This window comes from Coturnix japonica, chromosome 3, assembly GCF_054131305.1.
Source record: "Coturnix japonica strain WE chromosome 3, WE-NBRP24, whole genome shotgun sequence".
NCBI lineage: Eukaryota > Metazoa > Chordata > Aves > Galliformes > Phasianidae > Coturnix > Coturnix japonica.
The window spans coordinates 58121919-58143004 of NC_140665.1; the positions used below are offsets into that span (position 1 = coordinate 58121919).

The 21086-nt window shown below is 35.9% G+C and overlaps 1 protein-coding gene across 1 annotated transcript in view; it reads left to right on the forward strand.

The window, feature by feature from the left end:
* TRDN (triadin) overlaps positions 1-21086 on the forward strand; it is a 199312-nt gene that overhangs the window by 108406 nt on the left and 69820 nt on the right. Inside the window, 2 exon segments of the mRNA XM_085541752.1 lie at positions 15192-15227; positions 17632-17691. Of these exon segments, the coding sequence (XP_085397878.1) occupies positions 15192-15227; positions 17632-17691 (96 nt within the window).

Consider the following 21086-nt stretch of genomic DNA (forward strand, 5'->3'; position numbering starts at 1 on the left):
AGAGGTCTTGCTTAAACAAACATAATTGTCAGGCACAAGGGTCTGCAGTCACACTTTAAAACATTTAAGAAATTATATCCAGAGCTATTCAGGATAAGGATGAAGCTACATCTCCAAATCCCTGTGATGGGACATGTTGAGCCTGAGCAGAGAGATACTTTTGCCTGGCTCTCCACAGTGGGAAGTATGCTTCAGATCAGTGGGATTCAGCCTCCAGTCTGAAAGAAATAGGATCCTCTCTTCCAAAACTTTGGTGCCCAGACTCCTGGAAAAACTGGGGCTTTTAGAAGAACCACTAGCCTGAAGCGGAAGTAAACATGGCCTCTAACTTTCAGTGAAACCCTGAAATGTGACTGAGTATCATTATGAAGGTGGGAATAGTTGCTCAAAGTATCCTGGTTCATAAATAACAAACAAGAAATGAAGTAAAAGAAAGAGGTGTTTCCCTCTTTCATTCTTGTATTCTGCTTACTATGTGAACTTGTAAAATGTAATTCTGCTAGTGAGATTAGATCAGACTTTATTTTTTTAATGGAAACATTATGTGAAGTTTGGTGTTCTTCAGATACTCACAGTTTGCTTGAAGATTGTCTTCTAATGGACCCAGTAGTCCAGAGCTTTGCTGCTGCTTCTGAAAATTCATGAAGTTCCTGAGCAGCATTTGCCTTTGATTCTTTCTTTCCCATTTTGTTTCGTTCTCATGAGAAATAGCATAGGTAATAAGGAAGCAGATAAAACACAGAAAATGTCACCCTGGATCTTTACACCATTTCCTAACTAAAGCTCTGCTCAGCTGTCATTGATGATCTTACATTCCAGTTACTGCTTCATAATTTCAGGTAATAATGGTTGTAAAAATACCTAGATTCTGAGCAGCATTTTCCCATTATAAATCCTGTAACTCCTTTGCAAAGGTAGTTAGTGCCTTTTCCTCCACTTTCTACAAACATAAATTCAGGTCTAATTATGTCACTCAGGCCAGATTTTCACTGAGTCTGTAATACATACCTTCTGAGCACCAAATCAGCGGTAGCTGGATTAAATGCTCCAAATTTCCAGACACCTTTTTTATTTCCAGGTATCAACCACCCTGATGAGTTATCCTTGGCAAAGATGAGTTAGGGTTGTGTTGTGCAGTTCTACTCACCCACTCTCAGTGCTTGTACAATTCCAGTAGACCAAGGGCTTTCATCTTAGCCCTACAAAGTACCACTGCAATCTCTATCTAAAAAAGGGAGCTTCGTTGCAGCACTTCCACATCCAGTGTTGTAGACACATCTGTGAGGTATGATACGGCATGATATGTTTCACAGTGTTAAGAGAGGAGGGAATTGGTGATGTCTCATTTACAACCTAAGTAAACCTTTGCCTCCTGAACAGAAAAAGTTGCAATGGAGCTAAAGATACAGACACCAAGATACAGAGTCACTATAACAGTCATGAAAAATCACTCTGCTATTATGAGAAAATAAACTAGAAGTCAATCTCAGATGTAAAAATTGAAAACAATTCCTTGTAACTGCCAAAGAGCCAGGATAGCTAGGTCACTCCTGTTATTCTGTCATTCAGTGAGATCATGTAACTGAGAGCAAAGTCTATGTACAGTCACTGTTGCAGTACAAAGTAGGCAGAGCAGAGTGGAGATAATCAGCCGTGAAAAAATACGAACTCGGCTCTCAAGGATTTTTTGCATGGGTTGACTGCAGTTGTATTGTCATCAGCTGTGTTCGTTTTGTCTTAAACACCAGTCTTAGCAGCAAGAAATAAGAAATAGGAAAGGCATTTAATTTTGTAACTTTCTTTGTTAAACTTTACCCTTTCAGATTTGATATAAATAGTTCTATTATAAGAAAAGAGCTAGCGACATCTGGTGGACAATTCTCTTTTTATTTTATTCTGTCTGCATGGTTTTTATTGCTTGATTTCAAATGTGGATATATTAAAAACTCGTTGATAAAATGATGTACCTCTTATTTATTCCATCAAGCTCTTTATCTTATATCTGTAATATCTGGAAAGGCCTTACAGTGTCATTCAGGTTTTACACCATTCTCAGAAGTAATATTTTAGAGGACCATTAGTTCCAGACCAATTAAAATATTCCTTATCACAATTTTGTACTTCACATACCCAGTCATTTAGAGGATTGGATGCACAGCACAATACCTGAAGTGCTCTGAGTGAATCCATCTGCAGTGGATTGAATGCTTTTGTCTGGGAATCAGATGCTGATTTCTTGCTGTGCTTACACAGATCCGTAGGAATACATCTTTGTTGTGTCTCAAGAGCAGGGTTGGAAACTCCCCACTCTGCCCTGCTCACTCCTAGAAGCATGTTTAGCTTAAGTGCTGACAGCTTTCAGCATGCTCTCCCCAGCATGGACACTGCCATGCATTTCATGTTGCCTAATGAGAAAGATGTCACATGATAGATGCCAGGAGACGGAGGGGTGGGCTGGGGTTGTGCTTTCAGAACCCCAGTTTTAGATCTGCAAGGGTATGTGGGATGTAGCAGCTGTCTCAGTTTTGGCTGCTTCCAAAGGCAGATTCGAGGTGTGAAGTCAGAGCAAGATAACCCAAGCTATTTTGGAAGTGATTGGTCATGAACAGAAAATAAAACAAGTCTAACTGGGAAAGTATGAGAAAAAGGGAAAAACTGGAGTGGTGAAAAACTGAGGTACATTTCTAGGTACTGTCCAGATCTATTTTTACAGCAGTTGTTGTAACACGTAGAGAGAAGAATTTTGTGTGATTCATTATAAATGTTTTTTTTATTATTATTATTTTTTTTTTTTTTTTTTAATGAAAAAGAACACAGTGACAGGCTGACTCTAGCTGGTACCTAAGCACCCAGATTCTCACTTGCCCACTTCTCCACCCCACAATGAGACAGGGGAGACAACAGGAAAATATAACTGAGAAGACGCATAGGTCAAGATAGGAACTTCTTAATAAGTTAAAGAAAAATAAAACTAAAGATTTTGAGGCAGCCATACAACACCTTCCAGTGAGCTGACCCCTGCCCAGCCAGACTTTGAGCAATGAGCATACTGTAAGAGGAGTTTTCTATCTTTTATTCCTCTACCTCAAGCTTTCTTGCCTGAGCATGTTTTCATATGGTGTGGAATATTGACTTAACTTGAGTCAGGCTGTGTCCTTCCCAGATTTTTCATAACTTGATGCAGGAAGGCAGAAAGGGGGAAAAAAAAACGGTAAGCATTGCAGCAGAGAAAGTCTTGATGCTTTGCAACCACTGCTCAATAATAGCAAATACATTGGTCTGCTACTAAGACTGTTGTAGCCACAACTCTAAGGCATACCAACATGGGGGGCTACTGTGAAGAAAATTAACTCCATTTCATCTAGACCTAGTACGGGTATCGGTAATTCATACTCATTTGCAGCTAGGTTTGAAAAGATTGGGAGAATATAAATGCAAAAATTAAGTAACAGAAATAATACACAAGTTGTCTAGTGATTCCTCATGCTGATAAAATGAATCTGTAATGGCAAAAATTAAGGGAGAACAGTGAGATAAAGTTCAAATCAAGGATTTGATTTGAAATCAAATCAATTAGGAACAAATCATTTTAAATCACACACACGGACCTTAGAACTGCATGTGATCTTTCCTTAGGTTATTACTGAAGCTTTCCTGACAGCTTTCACTCTTAGCTCACATCTATATATAGGTTTCTGTGTGGGGCACAGCTTGCCTTGCTGTGTGTTTGTACAAAGACCAGCAAAGACACTGGCTATAGTCTTAGCCTTTCAATATGGTATTACTATTATATGAATCAATGCTTATACACCAGAGCCTACAAAAATCTCTACTTTTCCCAGCTGGTTCACTGGAGCTTCAGGTTTCAGCCCTTGCACAACTTGCTGATTCATTCCTGACTAATTTGTTCATGACACGATTATGCTTCTCAAGCCCATCCTGATTCTTTCCTCCTCCTCTTCTGGTTCCTATTCATAGCTCACCTGCTGTTTCCTGACATTTTTGCATTGTAGAGATCCCTCTTTTCAGACACAAACTAAGCATGCAGCCTTCAGCTCTGGTTGCATTTTCTAACACACAGTAATGCTGGTGATGTTATTCACTCTTCTTCCCCTGACAGGCTGTATTGGCATCTCATGATTTTGCTAACAATTTCCTATTTGTGGGGCTCTGTACAACAGAATTACAGAAAGTAGAGATGGAAATGACCTGTGGGGTCATCTAATCCTTCCTCTTGGCAATGCAGAATAATTTCTTGCAGAATATCTTCAAGCGCTTTATCCAGTTCGGTTTGTAGCCAGACCTCCATCGGTTCTCACAGATTATTCTACAACCTAATAGATCTCTCACAGTTAAGAAGTGTTTCATTCTAGTCTGCCTAAATTTTCACTTGCTTAATTTTATCCCATTACTCAGAGTTATATTCTCTTATGTCACCCAAATATAGTGTCTCTAACCTCAGGGCTCAATTCCTTAATGTCTCCTGCATTATATTACCATTTACATTTACATCTGCAGAATATCTTTAAAACTAACAAGGTAAATGGCAAGCTGAGGTTGTGGGGTTTTGTTTTGTTTTGTTTTGTTTGTTTGTTTGTTTGCTTGCTTGTTTTGGTTTTTTCTCTTTTCTTTTTTCTTTTTTCTTTTTTCTTTTCTTTTTTTTTTTTTTTTGCTACAACTGTGAATTTTCAGTATTCGACTGTGAACCTTGCAACAGGGAACAATGGCCATGGCCACATATCACCTGTGTGGAAGGCACTAGAGAGACTGGAAGATGCATGTAAATCTGATGTCTAAACTGGACAGAAAATAGAAAAATATCACTAAAGTGATTTATAAATTAAGGATATTCATCGTAGAGAGAGGTATTTTTATATTTAAAAAGAGATGACTTACTGTGTGTACTAAAAACTCTCAGAGAAAAGAGATTCCTCCTGCAGCAGCTCCTTTAGACTAGCAGAAAAAATTAAATAAAGGATGAATAACTGGAAGCTGAAGCTGCTGAAGCTGAATGACTCCAGACTGAAATGAGGTACATGTTCTCTACACTATCATTAATAAACTAGCACAGCTTTGCTTTCCCTGATTTCCACAGAAGAGAATTGTGTAGAAGAGGATTGTTTACCTAGTAGAAGATAGGCATCCACTGAAAAAGTAACTACCTGAAATACAGGAGTCTCGGCAACAAAATGTCAGATTAGATAATGTGATGTCTTCTTACTCTAACCCTGAGCATTATACATGTACAGTCTCAGAGATACACATGACAAGCCAACAGACAATCCAGTGGAGAGTAAGTGAAGAAATGCAGTTGGAGACACATCTTGCAGGTTCCCTGGAAGAATGGGAATTCCCTTCTACTTTATTTTGAAAGATAAAGCACATAGTTCTCAAGACAGAAGAATAAAAGCAAGAGCATAGTGAGGGGCAGCACAAACAAAGCAGAAAAGCAATTACCATGGTCTCTGTATGACTAGATGCTAAGGGAGTCTGTTCCTGAAAAAAGACAAAAGGTAGTTCAAGAGACGTCCTGTATATCCTAACCTGAGTCTCAAAGCCCTCAGTGGACTCTGAATCCTAAGCTCCATCTTCAGCAATGACTGACAACATGATTGCAAAGATCTTTAGCTGCCTAAAGATGCAGTGTGGCCCATAGAGGGATTTACAAACACATCAAAGTAGGCCAGGCACATAACTCCCATTGATTTTCTGTGAGAACTGAGCTCCTAAAAACCTCCACCACTTCTGAAAAAAGTACAGAGGAGGCAAGGTCACTGTGGTGGTTCTGAAAATATTATATGTTATTACCTACTGAAAGGGTGAGAATAGTAATACTTATGTTGTTTATTCTAAGACTACTTACTTACATCCTTTAAGTCAAGTATACAAGAGCTGTAAGTGAAGTGAAATACAGAGACAAAGAGTTAGAAACAAGTTTTTGTTTTACCTTTCCCTTGTTTCTCCTTCACCTTACAGGAGGTGGCTGTACATATAACTGATTTTCCATTGCAATTGACTGTGGATGAATGACTTCAAATTAAGACTGGAGATTTAGACTAGATATAGGGTAGAAATTTTTTGAGTGGTGAGACACTGAATGGTGAGACTAGGGCAGTTCCCCAGAGAGGCGGTGAATGCCTCATCCCCAGACATCCTCAAGGTCAGGCTGGGCAGGATTCTGAGCAGCATGATCTAGCTATAGATGGCCCTGTTCACTGCATGGGAGTTGGACTAGGTTACCTTTAAGGGTCCCTTCCAACTCAAATTATTCTTTTCCATTCTGTGATTCTAAATGAGCTGTTCTGCCCAAGAAATATTAGCAGCAGATGAATAAATTTTAAGCACCTTTCAGTTGTTCAGCTTTTACTAACACCCATTAGTTAAGTGCTTTCAAAGCTATGCTGAATACTGTTTGTTCTTTTCCATCTTTGACTACAACAGAAGAGGGATAAAGGAAAGTGGTGGTAATATCTTGCTGGCAAAGAATTAGAAATGTGAGACCTTCAGTAAAGACAGAGGGGAGGAAGCTTGGATTTAAACTACAAACTCAGTTTTTGATGAGTTAACAAGATGAGTTAACATTCTTAGAGTAAAGCGGAGACATCATTTTAGCATCTGACAGCTATCTTATTTTCAGTGTCATTGTAAAGTAGGTTTTGGAGAAAGACAATATTAAAAATCTAGATAATAGAATAAATATCAAATTTGAGGGTGATACTTATTCAATCTAAATACCACAGAGGTAACCAAACAATCATTTTGCCCATGGATTTTCAAACAAGTACCTGTGTTGTGCAAGGGGGGCATAGCTTTAATTAAAGAATCTAATTTATTGCATCAACTCTGTTTATGTTGCTCTGGAGATTAATGTAATTCTTATTTTTCCAGTCATATTCAGAGATAACAGGATTAGAATATGCCTATGCCTCAAACAACAAAAAGTTAATCTTTTAAATGTAGGGAAACAGATCTGTTTCCTTAAAATAAGGTGCACATCTGAGTCAGCAGGCCTGATGTTTAAGATTACTGTTATATGTGAAACATCATTGCACAGACACATTATCAGGTGGTGATGACATACCTACATACCACTATCAATTTTCTGTTAAAGTTCAAAGCAAAAATTGAAGACTTCATGAACATCTAAATAAAGTTGGTGGAAATTTTGATGTTTGGATAAGGTTGATTTTTTTTTTCTTTTCTTTCACTTCAATTTTTAAATGAAAAATTGTATTCCTTTGACCCTGAAATTAAGACCTAGTTTTTTCACTAGGTTTTAATTAATAGATATTTTTATAAATTCTTCCATGACATTTTCTGAAGTGTAATTCCATCCCTTGGATGCATTTCTCTTAGGAAAGTTCATAGACCAACAATATCCATGATTTATAATATGTCATCTTTTGTGCTTTACTCCTAGTTAAGGTTGTTTAACCTTACATTAAATGTTCACAATGGCCTTGCTTGTTCTCATCGCCTGTTTTTCAGGAAGTAGAGACAAATTTGTGCTTTTGCCATATGTCACTCTGAGAGACTAAGTCAGATGAAGTATTATTGAATGATTTGTATAATAGACCAGGCAGATGCTCTTAAGTGGAAGAGCCATACATAGCTTGGGTTATAAGTGAATTGATTTTTAGATTGATTGCCGTAGATTTTGCATGAGGTTGCTTTCTCATAGATTTTGCTTCACTTACAAGAGTGTAACCGGCATAGTGTGCCACCTATAAAGATGAATGGATGGACATTACATTATTCAAGATTTACGTTTCCTCAGATTCAGGGTGCTGACTGTATCCATGTTTAGAAGTAAAATACATCTAGGTCCTACATCTACAGATGCTATCTGAGCAGTCCTTTATCCAGCAGAATGGTAGAAATTTAAATGTGTTAACAAGGTGCATCAGAACGATGCATGGCATATATACACTTAACACAGCCTATTTATGACTAAAAATACCCTCTTGTGAATAGTTAATAAAGTAGTGGTGCAGAACTTTCTTAAGAAAGGTGCAGAGAGAGAATATGCCCCATTTTTTCTAGAAAAGCTAAAAATTTTGAAGAAAATTTTCAGCTGTTACATTTCCACTAATTCAAATGTCAGTTTATTCCAGGAAAAGACCTGATTTTGAAATTTTAGGAATTAATGTTGTTGCTTGCATATGCTACAGAAAAATCATTACTTTTTCTCTAAATGACTGCAGCATGTGTAATTAAGTGCACTTACAGCTTCCTGTGTACGGATGACTTCTTTCATATCGTGCTCTATAGTTTTGCTTTTTTAAATCATTTTTGATGAATTCAGAAGGCAATAGAACATGTCTGCACCTGCTTTGCAGTGGGGGAAACAGAATCTATTCCAGCAATTATAAAGTAGAAAGGAGAAATCAGTAATTAGTGGAACCATGAGTCACTTGCACAGTGGAAGTTGGCTGCTCCTAAAGTGCAGAATGTTTCTTACTATGTATGCAGCTGAATGACTTGTTTGCTTATGCGTCTCTCTACATTTTTTTGAGTAATTGAAATAATTTTTTTTCAAACAATCTTGAGAAATTTCTTTGAGGTGAATTTATTATTAAGACTCCTTTGTCACACATGATAGTACAAGGATACAGGTATCCCAACTACTCTGAATTATATTCTTATATAAACTTTTTTTATTTGTTAAATTACTGTTTAGATTTGTTTAGATAATAAGCCAGGAATAATAAAAAACCAAAATTCTGTTTATAAATAATTTATCAATTATCTTCTAGGTTATCTGATACATTCCAGGTTTTAACTGTTGGCATTATTTAAAATAAATGGATAATATCTTAACATTCTTTTCTCAAGGAAATATGTTTCTCATATAGAGAAAGGGAGATGAAATACTTGATGATTCATTAAAATGTGCCTAAAAACAATTTATTTTATGTTAAATAAGTATTTTTCTAAAATACCGAATACACAAATTTTAAAAATTATAATGACCCCTTCCACAACAATCTGTGAAATAAATATTAATGATCTGTCAGAATTTTAAAGTACTATCACCAAGAATGTTTATGAGCTGCTTTTTCATAAACCTAAAATTTTCAAATCCTTTTTTATCCTGCTTTTTTTCCTCCCCCCATTATCATTCTTATAGTCTAGTCCCATGCGACTTCAGAGACCTTGAATTTACCTGAAAGTAGCTCCATTTCCTCTCAGTTCTGCCTGGAAACAGTAATGTTTTTTGCATTCTGCACTTCTCCCTTTCTTGCTGTCCTGTCTGGAGAAGTTTAAACACAAAACCTGCAGCCTGAGACTTACCAATCTCCCCATGTAACATTTTCTGAACATTAACTCTGCAGAAGTGGTACCTATTAGGTCTACTACTACTCTTAATATGATCCTATAATTCTATTCTATGATTACTCAGATACTTCTTTTTTTGTATTTACAAAGCAGTCAAGGAGACTACAAAGATGCTAGAATTTCTCACACTTACCAAAAATGTTTTGAAAAGTTAAGAATAATCTTTTTCAGTAATTGTCATACAACATATGTTGATATCTTGCCCAGTGATTAAAGCAGGGAACAAAACCAAGTTCTAGTACAAAGACAGAATCTTCCACATGGGTGAAGTTTTGATATTTCTGAACAGTTATTTTACGCCAATATCGAATTTTAGGATTTAAGAAAAGAATGTTGACAAAAGAATCCTAGTAAGAGCAATTTAGATAGATCATTTGTAGTCATTGATCCCACTGAAAAGAACAAACAATACTGTTTTAATTCTCTGTTATATGACATTTTGAAAGATGTTATCATAAAACACACACTGTAAAACAGAAAGTTCAGGCAATCTGAAAAATTGTTACAATATCAGGGATCTGTTTTTTTCAGAAGTGATAAAAATTAAAATAAAAATTAATACACCCCAAAACTGTAATATGTTAAGATCATAGTGATTTTGTTAACACTAAACAATTTGAGTTAAAATGTCAACAAATATGCATAAAATAGAAATCAGCTGAGCTAACAATATTAAGAGGAAGGTCAGAAGTAAACAATTTTCAGTGTTGGATTTGTACTTGAAATTAATAGTATTTTGTATGGGAAAAAAAAAAAAAACAAAAACAGAAACAAAAAAACATTGTACAACTTCCAGTAAATAAGAAAGAAAAAGAAATTCTTGACCATAGTCAATCTCAATATATCTGAGGGCTTTAAAATGCTTCTTTTATGTTCTGTGTGTTCATTTTTAATTTCATGATACTCAGCCATCTAGGACATCTTTCTCTTAAATCACATTAACTGCAAATCTTTCTACATAGTAAGTTGTTTTTGAATTCTGGTACATCTGCTAGCTTGAGAGCAGGCTGTACTGAGACTGGTCTCTAAGAGATTTTAATTATGTATATCATTCACATGATGGAAATTCTCAATGATGAAATGCCACCTGCTAACATTATTTCTTCTTCTGACCCTTACTCCAAAGGGAGTGCTAGCTGTCACATTTTGAAGGTGCACTGTCTTAAAACTCTGCTAATGTATTGCATCTGTGAAACAAGAACCAAAATTCTAATGTGTGCTCTCAGTTGTGTTTTGTTCAGTAAGACCAGAAGCTTTTTACTGTGGATATCCAGCACTTTGGAAAATACCATTTTTTCAAGACAAATATCCCCCAGTTCTTGAGATTTATACACTAATTTTTCTATTCTTTTTCTTCTCCTATTTTTAATTACAAAACTAATTGAATACCGAAGTCGAAACAAATGGTATAAAACAAGCAAGTTTCTGTAAGACTTACTATAAACCTTTGAGTCAGCCAATGATGCCATGGTCATATTGTATGAGGCATTTTCATTATAAAATTCTTCTGTAGGTATGGGTAGACTGTTAGCCAATAAGGGTTGTTTGATTAAATCCATTTTATTATGTGATCATCAACTAAAAGGTAGACTAGGTAGCTGATCACTGACAGGTGAGGTGTAGGATGAGAGTTCCTCATTCATTTCTTGATTCAGTGAACCATGTTTTTCAGAAGTATCAATTAGTTACCCAGGGTCTTGGTGCTTTGTTCAGATGAACCTCAGAATTCTTGCATCCTGAATCTTACCTGCTGAGTTGCATGGTGTTTGATTAGGACATTATCGGCTGTTTAATTCAGACACTGTGGCTTCTAAATGATGCTGAAATTAGTTTCTGTCTGTAAATATGATATTACTGTCATATTCTTTGATAAGGTTCTAGCAGCTATTTTTAAACAAATCAGCAAATTAGCAAAGCTGTCAATGTATTTTCTTTGAAATATTAATTTACCTGGAGTACCTTTAATTTAGGACTTTTTTATACATTAAATATATCAGTGAAAGTTTTCAGGAAAGAAAAAGCACAGAGAAACCTTTCCAGAGAGTAAAAGTTGAGAGCCATTTAGTTTCCAGAACTGATGTTTATATAGAGAGATTACAGGTTGAATGGAGCTGTTAAATTTCTACTGCTATTCCCAATCGTACAATAGACATTATATAGCAACTCTACTCCTAAAAATCTCCAAAAGATTTTTTGAACCTTAGAACCTACAAATCATATCAGAACAATGTTTGAAATACTGTGTTTTCAGGATTTGTTTAAACTCAAGCAGCCATACACTGTTGTAGAGCACTGAGGCATCCTTGTCTAATGGCTTATTATGAACATCCTAGGGACTCGAGGGCAGAAAAGGCGCTATGTGAGCTTAAAGGGATATGTTCTTATGTTCTTAAAGTGATATGGTTTTTTTTCCCTCACCTCATGTGCAGTTTAGATGTCATTTGCAACTACTGAGTACTGATAGTTTACTTCAAAAGAATGCTGATTGAGGCCTGAGGAAAAGATATCGCTATGTGCTAAACGAGGAAAAAGACTGCTTTTTCTGTTTCACTGTTTCACTACATCTATGCTGGCTGCCATATGCTCATTCCTAGCTTGAATTGAAAATTGATCCCTTTATCCTGTACAGATAAGAAAAGAGTTATATCATGTTTGTTTAAATATTTGGTGTTTTTAAATAAAAAATAAGAAGATTTTCAGTATTCTTTAGCATTCTTCATGAGCAGGTAAAATAAAACACTGTTCATTCATGTCAGAAAAGCAGACCTTGTAGAGCCATATTCATTTTGAGAATGAAGACCAGGATATAACTGTCTTCAAATAATTCCACAGAATAACTACAAACAGAAAAGGGTGCTTCACAGTTCTGCACAGCTAACAAATGAATTTGTTAGCTATGGAGTTTAGCCCATATAAAGATAAGCAACAGCAGATGCAGTTGCTTTAAACCAGCTTTAGGATTACCCAAGCAAGGTAGAGGTCACAATCCTCAATAAAGAATGAAATACATACCCCTTTCTAAGGAGTAAGACTTTCCAAACACTGGCTGGCTTTTCCCCTTGTCCATGTGCTCAATCATTGGTTCAGGCTGTGACCTGACAGTTTCCATAAAGCCTATTGCAAAAAAAGCCATTGTCTAGAGTTGTCAGAGTTACCCAATACTTTTGGAGCTCTGAGTAAGTGGATCAACTATGCAGACCTTTCAAGAAGACATGGATATTGAATGGGTCTACAGTGACCCTGAAAAGTAGAGTATTTTGAGATTTGGCACCACTGTGCAAGAAGCATTGGATTGTGGAGTCTCATCTCCTGTAGTGAGTCCCCATAGTCTATTAGAAGTTAATTATTGCTTTACACTGCAGTAGAAGTGAATTTCTTACTTTTGTGTACCATGAAGTTTAGACACCAGTACCAATGTTTGCATCGTCTTTGACTGCATTTTTATTCAAGGTTACTAGAACAACCATATTTTCCTTCGTAAATTACATATGTCTTAATGATGCTAGTTTGCTTCCAAGAAGTTTAGGCATCATTTTCATGACATACATATATACCTTCTCAGTTGCAAGATTCCAGATGTGAAGCTTTAAAGGGAAAATAACCTAAATCTCTGGAGATTATGTGTTCCAGGCTGACTGGCAAAGATGTGTTCAGGATAATGATATGATGCCTAGAAGTGATATTTGAAATAACTTTTTCCAGAAATTCCTCTTCATAATTCACCTGAAAAACAGAACCACTAATCAGGTAGTAGAAATATCAGAGAGATTTTGTTGCTTTCATAGTTGCTTATAAGAAAAAAAAAAATTACTATGAGAAACTGTCATATTATAAACTTCCTTCCCCAACCACACATACTGCCTCTTAATTTAAAAGTTGAAGCAAAGATGTGTGCAAAGCCAAAACAAATAATGCAAAAAGCTCACCATTTTTCATTACCCTAACATAATGAATTGTTCAACTATTTATTACTTTTTAATTGCTTGGTTATCTACAACATGTGACTTACAGCAAACAGCTACATTTAGGGACTTCAGAAGTCAGGATAAGTTATGCCTCCTATGAGACTGACCAATTGTTCAGTTCTTTTTATCTAGGTCATTTATTTAATTCTAGTGTGATGTCTCTAGATGTAAATGTTACATGCCATCAGACAATCCCTATAGGTCCTACTAAATCTTCTCTAGACAATTTTCGGTAAGTCATTTAATCTTACATGCGTTAGTTTGGTACTAAGAATCTAAGTTTAGGCGTCCTGGCTTGAAGAGAAGAATAAAAACGTTTGTATTTTTTATTATCAAATGTTATTGGAATCAGCTATTGATAATTTTTCTGCTCTCGTATATATATTTTTTTTTTTTTTTTTGAGAGCAGAAAAATTATATATATATGTATATATATAAGTATATGTATATAAAAATCAAGATCTTCATAGAATGGCTAGCCAGATTTTTACACAAAATTTAGTATGTATTTTGAATTTCAAAAAATGGAAAAAACACATTAATTCTTTTAACATAAATTATGTCTTGAGAATATATTAAAGTATGTTGTCCTAATAAATAATGGCTTGTATGGAAAAAAGGAAAGAATGAGCCTGAGGGCTTTATTTAGATCCTGCCTGTTATTGTAAATGCTGCTGCCAATTTATTTTATTTTTTTTTTTATATCCTCCAGCTACAGAAGATTATTGTGATAAATGATTCATATCACTGCAATATACACCTTTTAAGATTTCCATATCTGGCAACCTATAGGCACTTTTTTAAGGCTTCAATTGGCTCCTTAGCCAGATAACGTGTCTGAAAGCTGCTTCATGATTAATTTCATCTAAATGTGGTAATTATCATACTTTGAAGTAATGCCTGCAAAACATTCTTTCATAGAGAGTTAGTGGAAGCTGAGGATTAACCTAGAAACATTTCAGTTCATAGCAGCGTATTGCCCAAAATGGAATGTGTTTTCCCTTGAATTTTTGAAGTTTTTATTAAAATACTTGGCAGTCACTTGCATTATTTTATCTCACATCAGCTATTTCATAGCAATTTAGAGAGCTGTGAAATTGAAATAAGTTTATATTGTGATCAATAATACAAATCATGATTTTGAAAGCTACTTGTTTTGGCAGCTTCTGCCCTGAAGTATTTCTTGTTTTAGTATTTAAAAGCAAAACTGATTTATCACTCATATGCTGTGGTCAGAAGCATTATCATGCTTATATTCTAGGCACCCTGTTAGTTATTAAAGAGGACATTATTTTCTTCATGAGCATCCGGAGAAGTACTCTCTACTTCTATTACATTCATCTCTTCTTCCTATCTTAGCAGGGATCTTCCAGACCGGACTGGAGAGGCATCTCATATTTTTTCTCTCATTTCTCTTTAGATTTAAATTTTTGGTTTGTTATGACATTTGGGAAGTACTTGGCAACTAGTTTTGGCTAGGTACTCAGCAGAGCATTCCAAACGAGGTGTCATGTTGTCAACAGTGGTAGGAAGACTAATGTTTTTAATTACTCAGCACTATTCTTCCCTTGCATTTCTAAAACCTGAGAATATGTGTGCGGTGTGCAACCATGGCTCAATTTGTACATGTAAGCCATAGTAATTCAACCATATATTGAACCTTACTATACTGAAACTGAAAAAAATATACACCTTCACACAGGATTGTTACATTTACACTTAAATTTAAATTAGTACAACATCATCATGAAACAGAAAATAAAAGATTCACTGTATCATTCAAATGCATTTTGCAGCACTGAAGCATGCACTGAAATTTTCTGTTCACCTGTATACTTTTACCTGCGTATGTTCTAATGCATATGTTTGTTTGTTTTCTTCTGACAGATAAAAAAGAAGCTGCTGTGGCCAAAGAACTCAGAAGTAAGATGTTACCTGTGCATTAGGTTATGATCTCTTTTACATGCCATACAGCATCAAACAGCATATTTCAAAAATCCACAATAATAGATACTGAATTGTAGAAATCACAATTAATATAGTGGCTACGTCATTTATAAGTGAAAAATTGCATGTTTAGTTTTCAGTTGCCTTCTGCTATCTAAATCCATTCATGTGCTCCTTCTATTTCCACATTTCTCTTTGTGACTGACATTCCTGCCTTCCTCTACCTTCTATCACTGTCTTTGAAAACAAAGATTTCACAGGGAAGGAAAAGTCAAATGAGTTCTCAGCTGAACATGCTCTCAGTGGCAGCAAATTTGGTAAATGGGCTGAGAATACTGAGAGTCTGGAGTGCCAAAGGATCATCATGTTTGTCTTCATAAATGCAAAACCACAGTCCTGCCTGCCTATCTAGTTACCAGAAATACAGAAAGAGAAATTCTATAGCAGAAGAGAGGTAGGGGCTGGGCTCTTCTGCAGAAAGAACAGAACTGTCCTGGGAACATGGTACTGTTAACAAGGGTACCATTAGAACTTTTTCTTCTCCAAAACTGTAAGCATCATCGCCTCAATACAGTTATAATAGTATGACATAGTTACACTGATACACAGACAAGATTTAATCTGCTCATATCTCTGCTCTGCAATTATGGGACTTTGGAAGATCATACAAGTTCATGATTAAAGAATATACTAACTCAAGACGCTATGTATAATACTTTACACAATGTTTCCAGTTTGTTTGGCAGAAGAATCCCCTACCATTCTCATTTTCAGCAGAATTTTTTTTCATATAAATAGGCAAAGTCCTAGCACTAAAATAAACTATGAACTAAAGAGCATATGCTTTCAAATAATAAAAAGAGTTGCAAAGTTTTGGTAGATTTGTTTCAACACTACTGAAAATTTAAATAAGAAATATATTAATTAATATTACAGAACACAAAAAATATAACTTAATTTGTTTCACAGATGTTATGAAAACCAAAATCGTCTTGCTGGTCAGTATGTTCTTGCTGAGAGATCAGAAGGAATAGATGCAGGAGTCCTGTATGACATCCACCTAGGCAATTGTGCAACATGTGTCCTGTATCTCCTGTTTCTTCTGCAGGAACAGGTACTCAGGAAAGTAATCCTTAGGAGAATTCTTGAAGGTTTTCTACATATTTCTCTGAAGGAGGAGTGAGCACCCCAAGTAGTTGCAACACTATGGTAATGAATAAGTGAGGATGCAATTATCTGCTGCAGACTTTTAAATGGGTGGAAACAAAACAATCTCACACATGCAAGACCATATTTTGTTTTCATTTTGTTAAACAAGGCAATCTGATGCATCTTCTATGAAGTTCTGAAAAGACTGCAGGGGAATAACTCAAAATTACATTCCTGATTTAACCACATTCTTTTTCTTGGTAATAACTCTTGACAGAGGTGAAGGATTAACTTAACATTTTTTGGACATACTGTAATTCAGATTGTGATTGAAATGATTAATTATTTCCTCTCACGATATAGAAATTTTAAGTTAGAAGATCTTCTAGTTGATATAAATTTCTGGAGTTAGAAAAATAGAAAATTGTTATTTTATCCTGGTTTCTGTACAGTCTGTTTTATCAGTTCTTGAGGATAAAAAGAATAAACTAAACACCACTAAAGACTGAAAAAATCTAGAAGGCATGTCAGGTTCTTCTACACAGGGTTAAGATTCTTCATGTCTGCTTTGGGAATGTATGTGCTATGCTCCCTGCTTGGGCCTTAATTCCACAAGAAAATGTTCTACCTCAACAAAGAGAAGATAATGCAAATGTTTCATGAGAACATAAAAAAAAAAAAAAAAAAAAGCACCAGCTAAGTAATCCTGCTTCCCTATTATGAGAACAAGGCAGTTACTCTTTCAAATGCGATACCAAACCACATGAGGGAATTGTTCCCTTATGTTGGTCATTGTTGCTGTTGTTTTTCCATCCCGAAGAGATTCAGTTTAGAGGAATGAATAGCACTTTGAGTAGCTGTGGGAACCTAGGAGGCGCCACTCTGTATCTGCTACTCTGACAACTGCAGGTACTTAGGTAGCTGCCTCTCTGTGCTTAGCCAGTGGATATGGAATGATTCAGTAGAACCAGATAAATGAAGGGATTCAGTGTCTTATGACAAGAGTTTAATACTCCTGGCTATTCTGTTGATGCCTTTGAGTTACTTGAAAGCAGCTCTGTTCCCTTCTCTTTGGGTAATCTCTTTGCCTGACTCTTCAGTGAAGAAATTACTACAGGCTGTATGTACCTCACTGGAAGCCTTTCCTTACTTTTCTGTTTTTTTATGATATAACACTTTGTAGAAATTGTCTTAATATTTTGGTTTTTTGGTTGGTTGGTTTGTTTTTCAGAGCCAGCAAAAGCCCCTGCAGCTTCTCCAGCCACCAAAAAGGCAGCAGCACCAGCACCAGGTAAAGGAGCACAATTCTCCTATTTCTTGTACTTATTTTTGGACCAGTTTATTGCATCATAGCACCATCTGCTGGATTATACAAAAGGCACTGTTTGGTTTAATTGGATTTATTCTTTGCTTTTGTTGGTTGGTTTTGGTTTGGTTTGTCAGTTTGATCTAAATTATTGTGATAGTCCTGGAAAAGTGCTGTCTCCCTGGCCTGTCCACTCTCCCTGCTTCTTCTTGCCTCTAGCAGTTCTCACTGTAAGCTGCTTTATGGATCTATGTTGATCTGTGTTCTTTTTCCAAATTTTTTTTTTTTTTTTTTTTTTTTTTTTTTTTTTTTTTTAAAGACTGTTCTCTATCTATCTTTCTCTATAGTTCCAACTTTTCCATTAATCAACTTCACACATTTATCAAATAAAGGAGCGATAACTTGCATTGGTAGAGACTGGGAACTGGACAAGGGTCAGTGCCAGCCAGTAATGTTTTAGATTGTCTCTATCACAAAACGACTTGCAGACTTGAAATGCAGCTGATACAGACTAGATTAGGATATATCATACAGCAGTTAATTGTGTGGAGCTGACCTAAGCAGTGCTTTTTCCTCACAGTTGCTCCCAGTCCCTGCCTTCTGTGTATGTTCTGTTCTGCTAGCACAACTAGATAAATAGTGTAAACCACATCATTGCTACAGGATAGTTTAAAAATGACTTGAAAATGTATGTGTGGCACAGGGTATTCTGTCTGGATCAGTTTACTAAGTCTGACTCCACAAACATTTATGTCCATGATAATTTCTCAAAACAACTTTGTTGCCACAGTATATTATATAGCTGGATGCTTAGGTGTCAAAACACTATGCCGCAGAAATCATTACATTAAAACCATATGCTTATAATTAATTTATTCCACCTGCATGCATCCAATATTTATGTTCATTTTTGAAAAATATTCCAATGAGTCTGTCTCTTGGCAAGAATGGTGATTGCAGCAATCTGCTTATGATAAGAAAAAGAGGAAATACTGGCATGGCTTATTATAGAAAAATTAAATGGGTTTGTCTCTTCTGATATAATTCTAAGTATCTTTCTTAAAAATGGTAAGAAGCAGTAGTTTTCTTACTTTTACTTTATTCTTTCCCTCCCCAGATATAACTGTTGTCTGAAAATTAATTTATCCCCAGGATAAATCATAGCAAATATTAAATATGCTTGTTTGGCAACATTTTAACTAGACTGCTGACTATTAGTACAGTAAATTAAATACATTATCCAATTTCATATTTCATTTTCTTCCACATATCTTATTACTTTGCAACCTGTGCCCCAGAATGCCTAAAGCTGAAGGTTTATTCCTATTAACAGACTGAGAGCACAGATTGAGAGTACAGCTGGTCATCTTCAGTGCTTCTATAGCAAATATGTTCTTGATCTTAATATCACTGGTAAAGAAATCCTTGCTTAATAAATTGTGTGCTATTTTTAGCTCCATATTTTTGAGTGGAGAAAGCAGAGAAAATTACTGTGGAATTTTGAAGTCTATGAGAACTTTTTAGTCTAGAAACTTGTGTGTGCTATGGGAAATCAACTTCAATGATCATCTGTTAACTGATATTCAAAGTCAGTGTTTTCAGATGTACTTCAAATTTCCTCTCTAGCTGAGCTGGAAAGAGAATTTGACTTCTAAGAAAAGTGTGATAGTTTTGTGGAATAATTAAGGTTGGAAAAGTCCTCCAAAACCACTAGTCGTCATCCCTACCGTGCCACACCTACACATTTCTGGAGCACTTTCTGAGATGGTAACTCCACTACTTCCCTAGGAAAGTGCTGTTATTCTACAGGGAGAAAGAAGAGTTGAGGATTTTTCATTACATTACTCTTCCCTACCTATGTTGTCTTGTGACATCAAAATACAAACCCTGATGCTCTTTCCTTTTCTTTCACCATGTTCCACGTCTGATAGTGATCCCACCTCACTAAATATATGTCTAGAGTTCTTCTTGGAAGAAGGGCTCAGATTTCTTTCAAATGATTTCCTACATCATCCCGTAGGCATGAGACCCATCTCTGCAGGCCAGGTGTGTAGGTGTTTAGCACCTGCCATATTGCACCAGAGGGGAATTTTGATTGTCTAAGTGAAACTGGGGAAAGCTCCCACATCACAGTGCACTTATCAGAACCCAGTTATCACTAACACATGGCCAGACTAGTAGTCTGGGTGTCAGCAGTGGTTCACAGGTGCACTGCAACATTCTGTGTCTGCTGGATCTGCTTGACACCATGAAGAGAGCAAGTACATGGCAGTGACAAGCAGGGATGGAAGTGTGTGAAATAGGCTCAGAACACATGGGGATCTTTGGTAAGAACAGAGAGGTTTCTGAGTTTTCTGGTGGGCAGCAAGGAACCTTAAAACCACCAAGCCCCATGTACTCCCTTAACTAGAGTCAAGAGTCTGCATCCATCATGAAATTACCCAGTGTTACACAAAACATTACGGCACATTCTATTGGCATCATTGACTGTGCTTCTCCTTCATGATTTACCATGTTTAAAATCAAACCCAGCTCTTTCCAGAGATATAAAAAATTAAGTCCTGATCACAGCTAAGAATTTCCCTGAAATGATCTTTCAATTTTTAAATTGGTCTTACAGTGTATTTAACAAATTCTGTACTGTCGTGCAACTGCCTAATTTTTGGCTTTTAATACCTAATTTCTCCTGTCTTCCTCTTCACACACATTCAAAAAATCTTATTCATTACTCCCCTTTGGTTCATAATTTGAGAAACATTTGCCCTAGAAAATGAGTGAAATTTAGTTGGTATTCAGAAAGAATTAAATTCTTGTTGGCTAAACAAGAACACTGACAGACAGGGTTCAGATGTCAGCTGCATCAGGTTTCTTAAACTCACTCTGTCAGTTGTAATAGAATTATTATTGTTTTATTATACCTCTGATTTCTTCACTATTGGTAAGAAGAAAGGAAAAGATAAACAAACAAACAAACAAACAAAAAAACCCAACAACAACCAACACAATAATATTATATAGGATTCCTTTTGAACAGCAGAAGTTTTCTTTTGGTCCAGATTAGCGCAATTATTCCTCGCTCTCACCTTAACTTTTGGAGTAGCTAAATATCTCTTCTCTGAATTGTTTGGTTTATTTCTGGTCTTAAATGTAGAGTGACAGGTCTGGTTATCTTTGCACAGCAGACAGAAATTATGTGATCTCCATTTCCCACTAAACAGAAGAAGCTAGGACTTGATCTTCACCTGTTTGTCCCAGAGAGTTTCCTCTGGTCTGTTAGTGAAGTCTAGCAGCTGACGGCTCCTTGTCTGCAAGGAATACATCATATCCTCAGCAGTTAATACCTTGCTGCTATAGTAGTCTGCCACTCAATCATTTCTTAA